The sequence below is a fragment of the Talpa europaea genome (genome assembly GCF_964194135.1).
Source record: "Talpa europaea genome assembly, chromosome: 3".
Classification (NCBI taxonomy): Eukaryota; Metazoa; Chordata; class Mammalia; order Eulipotyphla; family Talpidae; genus Talpa; species Talpa europaea.
The window spans coordinates 45846888-45865849 of record NC_140069.1 but is presented as its reverse complement, the minus strand read 5'-3'; the positions used below and the strand labels follow the sequence as shown (position 1 = coordinate 45865849).

The 18962-nt window shown below is 35.3% G+C and overlaps 1 protein-coding gene across 1 annotated transcript; it reads left to right on the top strand.

Moving 5' to 3' along the window:
- Positions 1-1111: 1111 nt before the first annotated feature.
- On the top strand, positions 1112-18693 carry PI15 (peptidase inhibitor 15; the record flags this gene model as incomplete). The annotated part of the gene is made up of 5 exons (XM_084230450.1): positions 1112-1384; positions 13040-13158; positions 14130-14262; positions 14383-14498; positions 18558-18693. 5 exons carry the CDS (start codon positions 1112-1114, stop codon positions 18691-18693), a joined length of 777 nt encoding a protein of 258 aa, XP_084086576.1.
- Positions 18694-18962: the final 269 nt, after the last annotated feature.

The window sequence follows — 18962 nt, the reverse complement described above, 5'->3', positions numbered from 1 at the left end:
TAATATCAGCTTGCTCTTTTCAGCTCCCATGTCATTTACTATCTTAAAAAAATGTACTGCTTGTTACTCAGTCTCTGTGTTTTCAAGAACTCAACTTTTTTTTTTCTTTTTGTATGGGAACCAGGAAATTAAGGAGAAAAATTAACCACTTGCAGAGAAGGTAGAAGCCCAGAAACAAGGGGGTTTGTCTTTTATGGTTTGTACTTTGTAAGCTGTGGGTGTGACTCAATTTCCTCACCACCCACATTAAAAAGGTTGCCACCCAATCACTGTTTTTTTTTCTATCCCAAACCCCTCCCCTTTGATCTTGGCTAGGAGAGACCCTAAGAAAGACTGCCCTTTCTGGACGTTACCGACTGTGACATATAAAAGCTGTTAGCTGCTCCTGTAGCCAGCAGCATTCAAACCTTGCAGAGTTTGCTCTCTGAGAGTTTGTAATAAGACACACTCCTCTTACAAGGGTTCATGCTACAACCTAGCAAAGAACTTTAAATTTTTGGAAGAACAGTATATTCATTTTGGCATTGTGCAGAGGTAAGCTATTTAGCTCAACAGTTTATTTTGCATGCAATGATTTTAAAGTAGCTCACATTTTATAATTTTTTTTTAGAAGTGAGCTTGTATTATTATAACTTTTTTGTCTGTGTTCTATCATTTGGTGTCCATATATGTCTGGGAAACATTATCAGCACATTCTCTGTTGTTACCTGTGATGCATTTTTCCTCTTCACTCTCAAGATGAACTTCAATTTTAAATACTTTCCTTTGAAAATAAATATGCAGTAATGCATTCTGTGATTCAGAATGTGGGGCAAATAATTCACATTCATTTGGGGGTTAGTAGTCAAGCTATTTATTTTTCTCTCTTGGGCATCAGCTTCGTCACACCCAGTAAAAATGTATAGAGACTACTCTGGGTGGTCTTCTAGGCTTGAGTTCAAAATTTGCTTGGACCTTTGGGGAAAAAAATCAAATCAAGCAGTGGTTCCAAATAATGACTTTGGAAATTCATACTTTCTGGTCCTATTTTTGCCCCCCCCCCCCCAGACCCTAACTCTACTTTCTGCTTTAAAGCCAAGTACACTCGGTGGCCTCTCCTCCACCCCTCAAAATGATAGCCATCTGTGGCCTCAGCAGTGCACTCCTGCTCTCCCTTCTCTGTGAAGCAAGTGCCCTCGCCTTACTCAATTCCACTGACTCATCTCCGCCAACCAATAATTTCACTGAGATTGAAGCGGCTCTAAAAGCACAACTAGACTCTGCGGATCTCCCCAAAGCCAGGCGGAAGCGCTACATTTCGCAGAATGACATGATCGCCATTCTAGATTATCACAATCAAATACGGGGCAAAGTGTTCCCTCCAGCAGCAAACATGGAATACATGGTAAGAAGAATTTGTTTTCTTTGAGTTGTGAATGAGAAAGCTTTCTATATATTGTACATTGGAAGAACCCAGCAAGTCATTACATCTTCAGAGAGATGTATCTTTTTAGACACTTTAACTCTTTTAATTTTCACGTGCCTGTTTAAAAACTATTCTATCCAAGAACTAAAAGGGGTGGGGGAGTCTAATTTTCTTTTGTGAATTATACAACCGCTGTTAAATCACATCTTTTATAAGAAACATAGATAAAGAGTGGGATAGGTTTAGTGATCATAGTTGAAAGGTCCACTTGAAACTTTTTTGTGCTTTGTTTATATATTAGTCATATTTACCTACTAAAACATTTCTTGCAAATAACGTTCAAAGATTATAGGTTTTATGTGCATGATTTATTCTCTGGATGTCTTTTCCAGGGATGTCTTTTCCCTTTTTTGGACAAAGCTCTTCCTGACGCTAATTTATTTGTATTTTCAGAGAACATGCTGGCTTTTTCCTCATGATTTAATGCTTTGTCGTTCAGATAACAGTGAAGCCAGCACATTTTGCACAGTGTTCCAACTTGCCATGAACACATTCCTTGCTCTCTCTTAAAAATAGGCTAAGTGTAAATCATTTTTCATAGCAGTAAAACAAACAAACAAAAAACCACCAAGTTGGTATCTATAAGATATATGTCTTTTAAAAGATGTTTCTTTATTTTTGATTTTGAATTTATGCAAGATTTTGTAAGAGAAAAACTTGGACTGGTTTAAGGTAATGAAGACCATGAGTATGGTATATGTAAGTTGGGGTGGGGATGGTGGTACCCCTAACCAGCTTTTATAAGTGCTGACCTAAAGTTCTGAATTTCTGTAGGAATTTAAATTAATAGAGATTATTTAAAATTGCTTTTAAAGTTTGACTAATTGCAGATGTCAGAGTCACAGGAAAAATAAAGATTTGGCAAATGTAAGTTAGTCATAGTTCATGAAAGTACAATTTTACTCTATGAAAAAGCATTTTGCCAAGGTTTTTTAAAGAAAAAGGAAAAGAAGATGTGATTAGTCCTGATGTATGACTATATTGAGGGGCAATATAGTCTTATGGTTAAGAATTTAGGTTCTGGGATCTAAATGAATGGGTTTAAACCCCAGTGCTGGATCATAACTTTTATGTAGTCATTACCTCATTGTATTTCATATTCATCATCTGTAATATGAAACTAAAATAGAATTTGCCACCTAGGATTGCAATAAGTAACAAATGAGTTGAGGGGTAGAGCACTTAGACCACAGGCAACAGCTAAATAGATGATAAAAACACTAGCTTGTGTGGGTTTTGTAAACTTCTTGTGTAAGGCTACTAGTGATAACTCATACAAGATAAAAGATCAGGAACAGTTACCAACTTTCTAGAAAGTGATTGTGAGAAAATTATTCCTGAAATTCTGTGTGAAACAGAAAGGTATAATACCTAGACTTTAAGTTTAGGAAATACTTCCTGGCCACAATCACACTGTTATGCAGGATATGAATTATTGTATATGATTTATATTTTTATAACCAGATACAATGCTATCTATACCAGGCATTTTATAAATTCACCTTAACTCAGTGAAGGTAATGAGAAAAGTAGTTATTTCCAAAAAGTACAACAGGACTGTCTCAAATTATTATTATGTATATAATACATATAGCTCATTCACACATGTATCTATTCATGCAATATTTACTATTTGTTAGGCACTCTTCTAAGCACTGGTGATACATTCATGAATAAAATAGATAATCCTTGGTCCTCTGAATGGGGAACTAGACAGTAAACAAGATAAGTAAATCACATTATCATTAGAGGTTGATAAGGTTATAAAGAGAAATGAATCTCATTGTGGTGAGGTTGTGAAATTTAATAGGGTGATCAGGAAAGAGCTCACTGAGAGTATCCTGGAGGGAAGAGAGGATTGAGCCACACTGACAGATAAAGAAAAACTATCCCATACATAAGGAAGAAGAGTGAGGGCAAAGGCTCTGAGGCAGGAGAAAATCGACTGGTTAAGTCAGAAAAATGTTCCATTTAGCAAAGTCATAAGCTAGAAAGACTCTGAATAAGCTGACTATTTGAAATAATTCACCCGGATCCCTCATGAAGACTCAGAGAAACTTTGAGGGAAGTGTACCAGGTTGCTTGGAAGTTGGGGGAGAAATTCTAAGGGCCAGATGAGGAATACAAATCTCAATTGAAAATTCTTACTTTAACTTATTCACCATTGATTTGAATTGTGAGACATCTGAAAGTGGGCTCAGTTCCAAGCTTTACTATGTAGCTCAAAGACTAGGGACATGTCCATCTGTCATGTGTTCAAATTACCCTCATCAGTGAGAAATGTCACCACACACAGGAACCCCTCAGAAGATGGTCTTCAGTGTGGGGCCTTTCTAATGGCACAGTCTGACCTGCAATGCCTTTAATCCACAACTCTCTCCCATGAGCCTTTCCTTATGCTCATGACATTTCCACCCCTTCTAATGTCTCCTCCTTAACATACTCCCATGATTTATAAACCTACCCTTCCAGGGTTCTATCAAAGTTTATGTCCTTGATTGACTATTCTTACTCTCACCGCCATATTTGCTGTCTCCTTTAAACCACTCTATATTTCATGTCCATCATATTAATGTCATCAAAATCAAACTTGATGTATAGTTACTTAAATATTTCTTACAAGCTTCTCAATTATAAGCTATGAGGGTGCTAACTGAACATTTATTCTCCTTTGTGCATCTGTTTTTGTGGAAATTTCATGCAGCCAGTGGTCAGCCATTATTTGATTAATTTAGCTGAAATTCCTATGAATTGTGTTATGTTTATAAATAGCATCAATTTCAGTATCAATTTATATTAATAGTTTTCTCATCATTTACAATATCTTACTCCATGTCCCTAAAATTAAAAAAAAAGATGTTTCTTATAAATTCTAAAAGTCCCTTAAGATTAAGTAATTTCACCTTCTCTAAGTACTTGGTTATGCTAGTGTATGCTTGACTAAATAAAGTGGAAGCAATTGGAACATGAAAGTGTTGACAATCTTATTATAGTTGTATAATATTTTCTTTGTAAATGTCCAACATTTTAGTAAAAAGCACATTAGTAGAAGTATGTAATTTCTAAGCACCATATCTTTTAAAAATAATAATTTATAGGGCCTCCCCGGTGGCGCAGCGGTTGAGCGCTGGGTTGCGAAGCTGCCCGCAGCCTCTGCGACGCCGGTTCAATCCCCGGCTGCTCCCCGGCCACCGGAGGAGGGTCCCACATGGCGCGCAGACCTCTCCTGCTGCCCGCTGCTCCCCTCAGCAGTGTACTTCGGTCCTTCTGCCTGCTCTGCTCCCCGCTCTGGCTCTGGTGAATTCTCTCACCCTCCTGCACTTCTGACTGTACCCAGTGCTTGTATAAATAAATAAAATAAAATAAAATAAATAAATCTTTAAAAAAAAATAATAATTTATAGAGAGAGCTTAAAATATGCAAGTAAAACTTTTTGTTTGGCTTCTGTGCTACAATTAGTTTATTGACTAATTTCCAGAGCTCCTTGGACACCAGCTGTTTTTCATTCTTCTTAAGGGCAGTTTAAAGCATGACTCTAAACCACAAACCACACTAGATTCTTAGAAGAAGAATTATCCCCAAAAGAATGAAATTGCAAGACTCACACATGGAGAAAAATTTGTAGGCTATTCCCTGATTTCAAATCAATTGAATAAATTAATTAAAAATTTAAGTCCTTCTTTGAGAGAATAAAAGCCAAAGATAACAGAAATCTTTGTCTTCAAAGTTCTACTAAAATAGGACATACCAAAACCAAAACAAAACCTAAGCATATAATTCAGTATAATACATTGCTTTATAAGACTGATGCAATAGGAGAGGTAAGATAAATAGCCATGGAGAAGTGAAGGAAAGAAATGATAAGATTTCAAGGCAAAATCTTGAAAGCTCCAAAGGGGCTTACATTAGGTAAAGCAATGCATGCATGAATAAATTTTCCAGGAGTGAAAAACCATATTAACCCTATTTTTGAGAAGTTTTGGAAAAGAGTAAAACTCATTTACTATAAAAGCAACTAGAGAACTGTGAAAGTTTTAGAGCAGGATTAGAATTGCATTTTAGAACAGTGATGCTGGAAATTGACAGAGTTTAGATTGGCAATGAAAGTGACTGGAGAAGTGGCAATAGCTGAGCCGATGATAGCTTTCTTTAGGCAATGATGCGGAGTCATACACCTACACCTACACCTACACACAGTGACACTTGTGAACAAGCAACTTAAGTATATGCATGAGATGGAAGTCTTCACAGACAGTACAGAAAAGTCGAAAGGCAAATGAGGAGAGTATGAAGAAAATGATGGATATGAACTAAAAAAAATTGTATTGTGATTTTAAGAGGTCAGCATAGCTATATTAATAACAGTATTTACTTTATTTGTTTGGTGCCTGCATAGGTTATTTGCAGAACTAAAGCATTCTACTGCTTTTCTAGAAAATAAAACAAAATACTAGTTAACAAGTCATAGCTGTTAGTAATGTACAAGAAAACATGATTTGAATGAATAAATGGAGAATAATATATCCTGAGAAATGGCCAAACTATTTGCCTAAAATAATTTATGACTTAGGAATAATGAAAAAAATGCTCATTTTGTTTACTTGGGCTCTATGTGCAAGAGAATGTAAATAATGTACAAACTACTTTTTTAAATTCAGTAGTTGATTAAATAATTGTGATATCTATCTTTATCATTTTTTTAATGAAACCACATTTTGTCCCAGATGGCACATTTCCTCTCACTAGAGAAGATGACTTAATTTGCTTACTATAGACACAAGAAATTTGATCAATCTAACTTAGATCTTTTCAGCAAATGTTTTTATGATCACTAGAAAGTCTTCTGAGAACTGTTACCAGCCAGCAGCAAACTGAGAAAGACTGCTGAGAGGAAGGCATTTTTTTTTTTAGCACATTCAGAACTCTGCATTCCTAGTCTCCTATATATAGAAATTTTTAAGTGCCTTGGCTTCAAATAGAGACCAAGCACATTTTGTAAGAATTCTCTTCCAAGGCATACACTGATTAGTTTTACTTATTTAGTATTACTTGTATAGGAACAGCTCTCCACATATGTGGCTAGCTGAGGGTAAGAACATTTTGTTTGTGACCATGTTGAACATGGGGTCTAAGAAACATAAAAATATTACCATGAGCTGATTCAGAAACTTACTATCAGCTGGCAGAGAGAAAAGCTGTAAATTACATGCAAGCTACCTATACAGCGACTTATTTCCTGGTATTCAACATAGCTTCTTTGGTGGCAAATGATAGTTGACCACATAATATGGTATAGAAAAATAATTTATTGCATTCCCAATGAGTATTTATAGACAGTAGCATCATATCTGTTTCACAGAGAACACTCTAAATATTTGTTGAACAACTGAAAGAACTCTTTTAACTCTTCCTGGGCATACCACGTAAGAAGCATGTGGTTATGGTACTCTGGCAGGCAAGAGTCATTCAATATTCAACCACTTATCCCACAATATTTATTCATGGGCATGGCATGTGTGTTGGAGGGTTCAGTAGGGAGTGAAGAGACACTCTTGGATGGGAATAACTGAAAGACAAGTAAGTGAGAAAGCAATAAGCTGAGTGTTAAAGCAGCAAAAATATAAGGTGTCTTGCTACCAATTGGGTCATTCATAACCCAGAATTGAACTCAGGGCAAAGAGGTAGGAAAAACTTCCAGAAGGAAATGATCTCAAAATATTAAATAAAAAAGATAAATAGAAGTTATACAGGAGGAAGTGAAGGAAAAATATAACATGAAGTAGGTGTGGGGAGGTGTTCTAAGAAGACCCATGATAAATCGAAGTCATGGATAAAAATGTGGCTTGGATTTAGTGTATTAAAGAAAAGGTAATGTTTAATGAGGGCTGGTAAAGGCATGCAAAAACTTGTTTCAGTTTTATTCTAAGATATAGGGAAGTTATTAAAGGTTTTAAGCAGGGAAGTTAATTACATCTGCCGTTCAGAAAAGTCATTCTGATCACAGGGCAAAATGGGGTCAGGGAGGGGCAACCATAGGGCAGCGTGCACAAAAGGCTGTAATGACAGCACGAGTGAGAAATAATTGAAGCTTCAATGAATTTTAAGGCTATGGAGATCTGATGAACTGAATTTAGAGATGAAGTCAATAGGAATAAGTGATTTATATGATGAAGTAGAATGAGGATTTATATGATGAAGCAGTCAAAGAAGATGTCATCTTTTTTGAATAGGACAATTGTGTTTCCTAAGTAAGTGGAAATAAAATAAAGCATAGAGTTCAGCAGGCTTATCATTCGGGGTACACAACTAGAGAGACTGAAAAAGTAGCTACTGTACAACAAAGAATTTTGGATGGGAACATGGTTGGGTAATCAAAAGGGACCATTTTGCGTAACAGAGGTAGGGTGTGTCATGGAGACAGCATGGATGGGATGATTTTATGTCTAGGAATCTATTCAAGAAATTTTTTTTTTAATTGAGAAGACATTAGTTTACAACATCGTCTGTGTTTTAGAGATAGAGGATATTCTCCTTCAAGTATTGTTGCCACACTACACCACCATCAAAATACCCATAGTCCTATAACATCGTCCAGTGTGCTCTCTCCTGAATTTTACAAGACAGTTTCATTTATTTTTTATTTATTTATTTGTGCTAAGACTTAAATCAACACAAATCCAAATCTTTTTCAGGAGCATAGATAGCATGAAACTTCTCTAGTTCTCCAGATACACATAATGTAAGGGTTTTATCAAAGGGCATCAGAAAAATAGATAATGACTAGTTTGACTGGTCTGGTGTCAGGAATTTAGTTCATCTGAAAGTCATTTAAAACTAAGCCTATGGCCATTAAATAGCTATAAAATTGAAATGTTTGTTTTTGAGACGTTCAATAGAATGATGTGGGAAATGGTGCAAGGTAGATTAAAATCTAACAGCTTAAAACTGGTCAAGAAAAATGTTTGGTATAAAATATATATTAGGCTGAGGTTTGAAGGGATGAGCTTTGAATATTTTCCAGTCTGTGTTACCCATAGTATCTAAAAATCAGGTATCAAGCATTTGGGGGGCACAAATATGAAAGAATGTCTAACAAGTTGTGTTTTAGATTAAACTTTTCATGAAATCTCTTAAAATTTCACACTACATACTCCAAACTGAAACAGTCTGTTAATGTTACTTAAGGGCACAAATATTTTTCTACTAAAAAGTGCATCAAATTTGTATTTCATAATTTCATTAAATATGAACATTTTACCAAATCTGTCTCTCTGCATTCCAGCAAGATCATGTTTTCAGCAGGCAGTAGGTAGGCGGAAAGGCATTTGAATTCTTTTGACCAAGTGGGCATTGGCAAGATATGGAGTTTACATGCATATCACAGGATAGTCTTAGAATCAAAAAACCGGTTTTTAGATGATTGTAACACTGAGTTGGTAAAAAAAATTAACCACATATGAAAATATCTTTCTGGCATTTAATCACAGTATTAAATGATAGCTGATCAGTATTACATTTCTCTGGAAAAGAGAACTATTGTTAGACTCCATCAATCAATGCTCTTAAAATCTGAAGATTAAGCTTGTTGTAGAGGGATTTAAGTTTTAAAACTTCCAAAATGTTTTCTTATATTTATCTTCGAATGGATGTTACCCTTCCCCCTTCCCCCATCCTGGTGAGTAGGCTCATTATCTATACACAACTCTGTTTCTGATTATTTAGTTGCTTCAGGGCTTATCTGTTTGCACTTTATCTGATTGTTTGCTTAATTGAGATTAAAGCTTGCTATTTCTTAGACTTCAGGCTACCAGATAACAGGATCAAAAGTGCACCTCACTCTGCTTCCCACTGCAGGAGGTTTTTCTAGTTCAGGACACCACCACAATCACAGTGCATGCATTTTCAATAAAAATATGTTCATTATTAAGTATACTTTTTCCCCCCAGCTAGAACTGTGCTCAGTACTCTACACTCACTATCTCCTCTAACCTTCATTAATCTTGAGAGATGAGGACAATTTTCCTCATTTAGAGACAGAAAACTTAGAGCTTGGAGAGCACAGGCACGATTTCCAAGGTCATGGAGCAAGTACATCAAAATGATGGGCATGCACTCTCTGCTTCATGTGTTTATCTCCTGCTCTTAAGCCCATAAGCTGGGAATTTCCTTACACATACCTTATCTGAGAATATCACTGAACATTAAAAAGCATTTCTTAAGTGAAATAAAATCTTGGTCCTCAGAATTTTTACCCTTGAAATAATATTGGAAAACCTCATTATAATAGTAAGTCAAGTCTTGGAAGGCTGTGATTGGCTATGCTTTAGACCCTTGTCCTGCAGTCACCCAAGTCTTTCTTAACCTCTTGTATTAAATCCCTATATATAGCACCTCTCCTCTCTAGAGTGTTGACAGGATAGTCTATCAGGAAAGGGTGCACAAAAATTGGTTGGTTTCCAAAAATCCTGGAAAAGATAAGAAGCTCCCTCCCCTTAAGCCATATATGTACATGAATGGTGCCAATTAACTCATCTTGGAAATTGGGAGCAGTGTAGCTGTAAGGAATGACTTTCACCCAATTATTATCCCTGGTTGGATTCCAATGTGTATGTGATGTCACCTGACCATTGCAGAGTAGCAATGACAAATTATTCTCCATTTGTTCTACTTCTGAGGATGTATCCTAAAGTTATGTTGGCAGATCTGTGGGCACATACTCTTGCTAACTCATATTACATTCAAGAAATAAGTTGCTTGTAAATCAGGTGTGTATCTTACATATTTGATGTTATTATGACAGAAAGTGATTACCTTGCTTTTACATTTTAAAATCTACCTTTCAATATTTTGTTTTTTCAGAATGGTATGTATGTGGCTCTCCCACATGTTACTTCTAAGTTAACAGTCATCTAGAGTTACCATTACCTCTGAGTAAGCACCATGAAAACCATTTGTTAACTCTGTGTTCATATCCATGTAACAACAAATTGCATATTTCCTTCCCCTGCAATTGTCACTCTCAAAATAAATAAGGTTGGTCTGTTTGTACAGCAACACACAAGACAGTTCCTCTGCCTCTCCCACCCATAATTCTGTCTTCTATAAAATATACAGAACAAACATCTTCACAAGCTTGGCATCTCTGTCTATGAAAACAAAATATTTTCTTGCTGTTTTTTTATTTTTATCAAAAGTTGGATCAGTAATAAAGCAGAACTGAAAGGAAGAATACTGATGCTAGTTAGACATGAAATACAAGGAAAGTTCCCTTCTTCATAAGCCTTCCACGTAATGTATAAGTATATAAATAGAGTAGGTCAGTAGGGCTGGGAGAAGAGAGAAGAGGCCCAAAGTTATCTTCAATCAAATGACACTCCATCAAAGACAGCTTTAATAAATTATTGCTAACCAGGAGAGCACAGGACCACTTTGCAAGTACACATTGAAGATCCCGATGTAGAAATTATAATTTGAAAGTTGTAGGGTTAGACTAGGTACCTGCCTCTAAAGTTCTCTAGGAGATTCAGGAGTAATTTACCAGGTGAGACCTCTTCAATGTGCTCTAAGAACTATCTTAAGATATGGTTTAAGACACAAAACATAACTCTGGAAAATATTACATATCTCAAATATCCACATATTTGTCAAGATACTATATTCTGAAAGTCTTGACAGAGTAAGTAAAAAGGAGTTATCCCAGTGATAGTTTTTATATTAGCACAAAATTCACCGGATACTCCTTCAGCACTTGTTTTTAAGAAAATATTGTATGGGGACTATGGATGAACTAAAAATGGCTTGAATGAATGACATGAACAATGCTAACTTGGAAATATACTTGATTGACTGAGGATATTTCAAAGGAAGCAAACTTTTAAGTAGCACACGATACTTGGGAGTTTCTTTACATAATATATATTAATGTATTTTAATGATGTATTATAATATTTAATTATTCAATTATTTGTTTGGTAGACAATTTATTTCCTATCTCTCCCCTAAACTGTAAGGAATAATCATCATCAGCCTTGCTAACTATTCCATATCTCCCAATAAATATTCATTTCCTAGCTGTCGAGATGAATAAATTACCTATAGTCCAATCAGCTAATCTAGATATTGATTTTTTTTTTTTTGCATTTTCTGGTGAAGACTACTCAATCATCCCAGTTAGTAAGTTTATTGTAAGGAGTTGTGAGGCAAAAATTGTTCCTGGGTCACTCTTCCCTGCCTAAATCCAAGACCATTAAGAACATGCATCCCTCCAAATTACTGTTATTATATTTTTTGGGTAGATACTTAGGAATAGAATTGCTTAATCATATGGTAGATCTGCTTTTATTATTTTGGGAAACCTCCATACTGTTTTCCACAGGGGCTGTAAAAATATACATACCCATCAACACTTTCCGCATCATTGCTAGCACTTATTTTTTTTTAAGGATTTATTTACTTATGCATACAAGAATGGGGGTATAGGCCAGAGGTGTGGGGGGTGAGAGGATTCACTAGAGACAGAGTTGGGGGCAGAATAGGCAGATCCACTGAAATACACTGCTAAGGGGAGCAGCGGGCGAGACAGGAGAGGTCCGCTGCACCATGTGGGTAGAACTCATGCTGAGTAGCTGCAGATTGCTTCATAGTGCTGACACTTAACTGCCTGTGCCACAAGGGAGGCCCCATGGCCAACGCTTGTCTGGTCTTTTTTGATATGGGCCAGTCTCACAAGTGTGAGATGTTCTCTCATTGTGATTTTGATTTGATTTCCCCGATGATAAGTGATGAAGAGCATTTTTTCATTTGCCTGTTGGCCATCTGTACATCTTCTTAGGAGAAGTTTCTGTTTAGCTCCTTCAGCCCATTTTTTTTTTATTCTTTTGTTGTCGTTGAGTTCTTTGTACATCTTTGGTTATTAACCTTTATTTGTCAACATGTGAATGTTGATAAATTTCACATATACATCAGATTTTCTAGTTTATATTGATATGAGGAAGTTTTAGAGACATTGAACCCACTTATATTACCAGCTATTGGTTACAGAGGAGCAGTCTCTTGGGGGAGATCTAATTTTTAAGAGATATTAATAGCATGGCTCCTTGTTGCTATGAAGACCTCTAGGGAATCAACTGACTTTGAGGGATTCAAATTTCAGTTATCAATATAAGGTGTCCCCAAATTACATCTACACATAATATTTTTGTTAGCCTATCCTTTATTAAAATTGATGTCTGGATTGTGGATATATATGGCACTAATTTTTTGTTTTGGTAGTAATAACCACATTGCATTCTAAAACTTAGAATGAATTGAATAATATTGAATAAAATTAGCTTATTAAAATAAACTAAGACCATTATTATATAATAATTTACATATTTTATTCAACATTTACATATAGTTGTATATATACATATATTTATACATTACTGAATAATATGGTCTTAGTTTATTTTCTTTTAGTTAAAATGGTCTCAGTAATAAGAATTGAAAGAAACAGTACCATCATTGCTGTCCTCTTACTTTTTGTTTGTTACTAGCAAACCTGGGTCAGCTGAAGGTTTTTCCCCTTCACAGGTTTGGGATGAAAATCTTGCAAAATCAGCAGAGGCTTGGGCAGCTACTTGCATTTGGGACCACGGACCTTCTTACTTACTGAGATTTTTGGGCCAAAATCTATCTGTGCGCACTGGAAGGTAGGAAGCAGTTTCTCTAATGCCCTTTAGCCACACAATAGTGACCTATATTTCAAGTAATATCAGCAAACATTTATTGAGTGCTGTGTGTCAGGTACTGACATTTGGCCAGCACTGTTTTTTATGTATTAAGGATTATTTAATGGCTTAAAGGAACTAAAAAGACCATTTTTCCTTATTATCTTTAGAACACCCTTGTTTGACTGTATTCTTCACTTACCTCACAAGATGTTAAAAATGTCAGGCATATGTATTTCCTTTATCCTGCACTCAGGAAAACCCCTTGACTATGGCAAATGCCATTCTTGTATATATGAGTTTCCTGCAGTTGCATGTATCTGCAAGTGTGTATAAATGTACACATGTATGCATATATACTATATGCGTATGTGTGCATCAGATGCAAATTATATATTTATGTATATTTGTATATACACATACATTTTTGAAAATTATGCAACTAAGAGAAAACCTGTTTCCATTAATAGGATAATTTTCCTACCTCTATGGGATGTCTTTCTAACATTTTAAAGACCTATTCTTTCCACATGGAAGATGAAAATCAGGTGTACTGCTATTAAAGTTGTTCAAATTTAAGGAAAAATGCACTGACTTCTAGTATCGTGACTACTTTCATATATCTAATTCTTGATTATGCATAAAATTCTCATAGAAGAAACTTTTGACATGGATCAAATAAGATATAGATGATGATTCCTGAAATAGTTGCATTTCTCTTTTTGACACACACTTAAATTCAGAACCTCTTACTCCAGGTGTGGGCATTTTCATGCTTGGCACTACTTGGAAAGATAAAGGACTCCATTAGGGAGTGATGGTAATTATGAGGGTGTATATGCTCTTGGATAAACAAATAATCTGCAAAAAGAATAATTTATAATTTTGCACAAGTCCACTCTATATTACCACTGCTGTACTCTAAGTTCCAATTGTTTTTTCTTGGTATCTAGATATCGCTCTATTCTCCAATTGGTCAAGCCATGGTATGATGAAGTGAAAGATTATGCTTTTCCATATCCCCAAGACTGCAACCCCAGATGTCCTATGAGATGTTTTGGCCCCATGTGCACACATTATACCCAGGTTATTTCAATTGTCTTGTTAATTTTTTATTCACAGTTTTAAAAATGTTCTGAATGTTTCGTCAAATATGCATTTTCTTAGTTTTGACCTTAACAATGGAATATTGGTTTATTTTCACAGATGGTTTGGGCCACTTCCAATAGGATAGGATGTGCAATTCAGACTTGCCAAAACATGAATGTTTGGGGATCTGTATGGCGGCGGGCAGTTTACTTGGTTTGCAACTATGCCCCCAAGTAAGTTTCAGTTTTGATTCTATTTCCTGGGTCCTTTTTCATGATTATTTCCTTCAGTCTGGTAGATATTTTTAACAGGTATAATATGAATAAGACTAAGCTACAAAGACCTCTGATTCTCAAACCTCCATCTATTACCTAAAAATTGATGATCTTAACACAAGGTTTCTTAACACAAGGTGATGATCTTAACACAAGTTTTCTTAACACAAGGTCAGAGCTTTTAGGCTAAAATGTTAGGTAAAACAATTGGAGCTATGGAAATTCATTAAATTTTCCTGACTATTTTTCTTGGATCATGGTTATCATAAAATAAACTATGTACATTCAAACCTTTCATAGCTCAGAAAGCAACAGAAAAGAATCTTCTAGGGAATTTATTAGCACTAAAATATTCTCATCTATCGGTACCAGAATGTAAAATTAAAAAGTATAGTTACCTAATTTCATAGACGAGTAAGGAGGTTTTCATTGTTAGAAAGGATAATTTAAATGCTGTGAATTCTTTTTTAAATTAAAGCCTTGTTATGATCTAAATTTCATTATAGAAATTATTCATTAATTTTATCCTATGCACACACATTATGAAGGATTATCAAATATTATAAAATATAACCATATTTATGAATATTCTTTGTAATATGCAGCTAGACAGCAGTGTGCCAACATTTGATAAAATGTCTTCTTAATAACAACTCTTCAGATGATAAAATGTCCCAGTATTTATACATGAATCTATTCCCATTTGGAGTAAGCACCAAAATGTGCAAAGGATTTATGACATGCTTGGTGTCTTCCAAAGTAAGTCCCAAAGATTTTCTCCAGCTTTGCCAGCATAGGGAGGGGGTATGAGAAAACGTTTCACAAATGACTGCATTACTCATTTATATGGTAGTATGCCAGGGCAGTGTTTTTGCAAAGAGAGAAAAATAATGATTTTCCTGATGGTTCTCTCTTCATAATTACTAAATGGTAAGATTTGGAAAGAGTATGTCTACATTATGAAAAGCATCAAAACTAGTACGTTTGTTTCATAATTAGTTTCATAAGTTTTATTTTCCTATTTGTCCTTTACTCTTCTTCCTGACATAAATAGTACCCAAATGGTGAAAGGCATTTTTATTTCAATCATTTAACTGCTCTGTTTTTAGCCAAGGCTAGAGATTTGTAGTATTTTTGATGGGTTATCTGATTGCTTTGTAAGTGCAAGAGATTAAGGTATTGCATAAACATGTTGTATTAATTATAAGAAAAAGTAATTATTCTGAAACTTAGACCACAAAGGAAATTTTAAAATACTGGTTGATAGCTGGTTATGATTCTTCCAATGCCCAGATGTAGCTCCTTCAAACCTAACTGCTTGTCTGGGAAACAAGGGGGGCAGATAGTGAAAGAAAGAGACAGGCAAGGAGAATTTAATTAAATGGTATAGGCCAAAATATAAAAGAATGACTTTTACTATTAAATATAATTATCTTCTAGTCAGTAAAATCATTGATTTATGTGAAAGTTTATAATAATATATATGCCTATATAAGTAAAATTACAGTAAAATTACATTTTGAAGTTTATGTTACCAAAAATATGCTGTATAATCTCAAAAAGGTATGCAGAAATAAATAGAAAAATTTAAATTTAAATAGTATGGACTGGGTGGTTTCATTTACATTTGTAGTTTTGGGTAAAGACAGGAAAACACAGGGAAAAGGTTATATATACAGAATGGGAGAGATCAGGTTAAAGGAGTGATCTGTAAGAGAACTGAGCTCATGGTATGTTTCTGAGCAACCAATGTATGTAATGTCATCAAATTACATGCAAGGAAGTTTGTCTTATGGCAGAGTACATAATAAATTAAATAGATGTGGACAATTTTGGAATCTCATTTCATTACGTAATATGAATTTTTCATCAATGGTTCTTATTTATAGATATATTTTCCTTTATAGATATTTTATATATAAAAGAATGAATTTTTAACTGATGTGAGCATGTAGTGTGATGTGCTATACATGGACTTTATGAGTTACTCCTTGGTGTTCCTTAAGTCTTAGAGAAGACAAGGACCACCTGTTTGATATTTAAGTCTCTTACTGCTCTTATTTTCAATCTTGACATTTTATTATTGACAACCAAACTTTCTCCTCACCCACCATTCAGTTTCCTTCAGATTGCTGACTATATTGTTCTTTTTTAGTACTCTTGTAAAGTACTGAAAATACAGTTATTACCTTCTTTATAATTAACTAAATAGTAGTAAAGCATGGTATCTGTTTTTAGTTATATTAATTGACTAATTTGGTGTATTATTATGATTATACAGCAGTAGAGATAAACATTGACATTACTAAGTAGTTCAGTTAAATGTACTAAGCATTATTTAAAAAAGAATAACATTAACAAATAAAAATGGCTATGAGTTTACATATGGGAAAAGGTTTTTAGAATGACCTTTAATTATTTCTGTAAGTCATTCTTCTCTTACTATGGCAATGGAGTGCCCAGATCTCCTCATTTTGTGAATACTGAGAACCTAAGATATTTCACAACTTCAGAAATATATCTTGTGAATATTTATAATGTAATTTTTGTGTTTCATCATTTTATACCTCTCATAAAATTTTATATATATGTAATTCTCATCCTTATAATAGTGTTAGCATGAGTTTTAAAAAGGAAGTTTAAATATGGCCTGACTATGTAATTTAGAAGGGCTGGTCCAGGAAGGAGACAGATGAGGTGAGTGGAATAAGCACCAAGTCAGGTGTCATGAACAATTATGACACCATGCATTGTAGAACTTCACTTCTTGTCTATAAATTAAGATAATATTAACTTATTCAGTGAGAATTTTTTTTAAAACTAAACTATATAGGGCCTCCCCTGGTGGCGCAGCAGTTCAGCACTGGGTTGCAAGGCTGTCCGCAGCCTCTGCAGCGCCGGTTCAATCCCTGGCCACCAGCGAGGGTCCCACAAACAAACAAACAAACAAACAAACAAACAAAAAAAAAGCTATATAGAATAAGTTACTTTCAAAATCAAATGGATATTACTTTCAGTGCCCTTCTAAAATGACAAACTTCCATGGATGGAGCCAGAAGGGATAATACTAAGTGAAATAAGTCAGAAGGAGAAAAATAAATACCAGGTGGTGCCATTAATATGTGGAATACAAAGTAACTAAGTTAACAGTTAGGTAAAGACAAATTTAAAAACTAACCCTTGATAGCTGATTATAGAACTGAAGCACCAAGGGGGGCTGGGAGGCACCAAGAGGGAAGGAAGCACAATGGTCTATGTTGGTGGAACACAGGTAAGTTGGTAGTGGGCGCATTATGGTGGTAATTCCTGATGGGGGTACCCTACTATTCCATTAAACATAAATAAATTAGGGGCCTCCCTGGTGGTGCAGGGGTTAAAGACTCAGCACTATCAAGCTATCACCTGCAGCCTGAGTTTGATACCCCACCAGGGAGCTACCCACATGACACATCAGACCTCTCCTGTCTCGACCACTGCTCCCCTCAGCAGTGTATATCAGGGAATCTGTCTGCTCTGCTCCCCACTCTGTGTCTGGTGAATCCTCTCACCCCCTGCATTTCTGGCCTATACCCCAGTTCTTCTATGCATAAATAAATAAAAATAAATCTTTTAATTAAAAGGTAAAGCAACAAACTTTTTTTTTTTTTTAAAGATTTATTTATTTATACAAGCACTGGGTACAGTCAGAAGCGCAGGAGGGTGAGAGAATTCAGAGCCAGAGTGGGGAACAGAACAGGCAGGCTGACGAAGAAATACACTGCTGAGGGGAGCAGTGGGCGGCAGGAGAGGTCTGCGCGCCATGTGGGACCCGCCTCCAGTGGCCGGGGAGCAGCCGGGGATCCAACTGGCCTTCGCAACCCAGCGCTCAACTACTGAGCCACGGGGGAGGCCCAAGTAACAAACTTCTTAAAAAGATCACATCAGTACATGTGATCCTGTGCTTAAGGACAATCTAATTTTTAAAAAATGGATTAGTAGCACTAATGCTATATCTCCTCTCCTTTTTTTCCTTTCTAGAGGCAATTGGATTGGAGAAGCACCATATAAAGTAGGGGTCCCATGTTCGGCTTGCCCTCCAAGTTACGGGGGATCTTGTACTGATAATCTTTGTTTTCCAGGAGTAACATCAAACTACCTGTATTGGTTTAAATAAGGTTACCTTTTCCTCCAAGAAATATAGTGGTTTCTGGGCTGGGACTCACAAGCATATAAATATATATGTATATATATATTGAGTTTTGCACATATTATACATATTTTATGATAATCTTGTTTTCCTTTTATTATTCATTGTATAAATGAATATTTGTCTAGTATGTTTGTTAATCATTTGAAGTAATCAGATAGTACCCATTTCTATTTTCTGACCTCTAAGCCTAAGTTTATGCATTGTATACGTAGTATTGACATAATTGCTACATA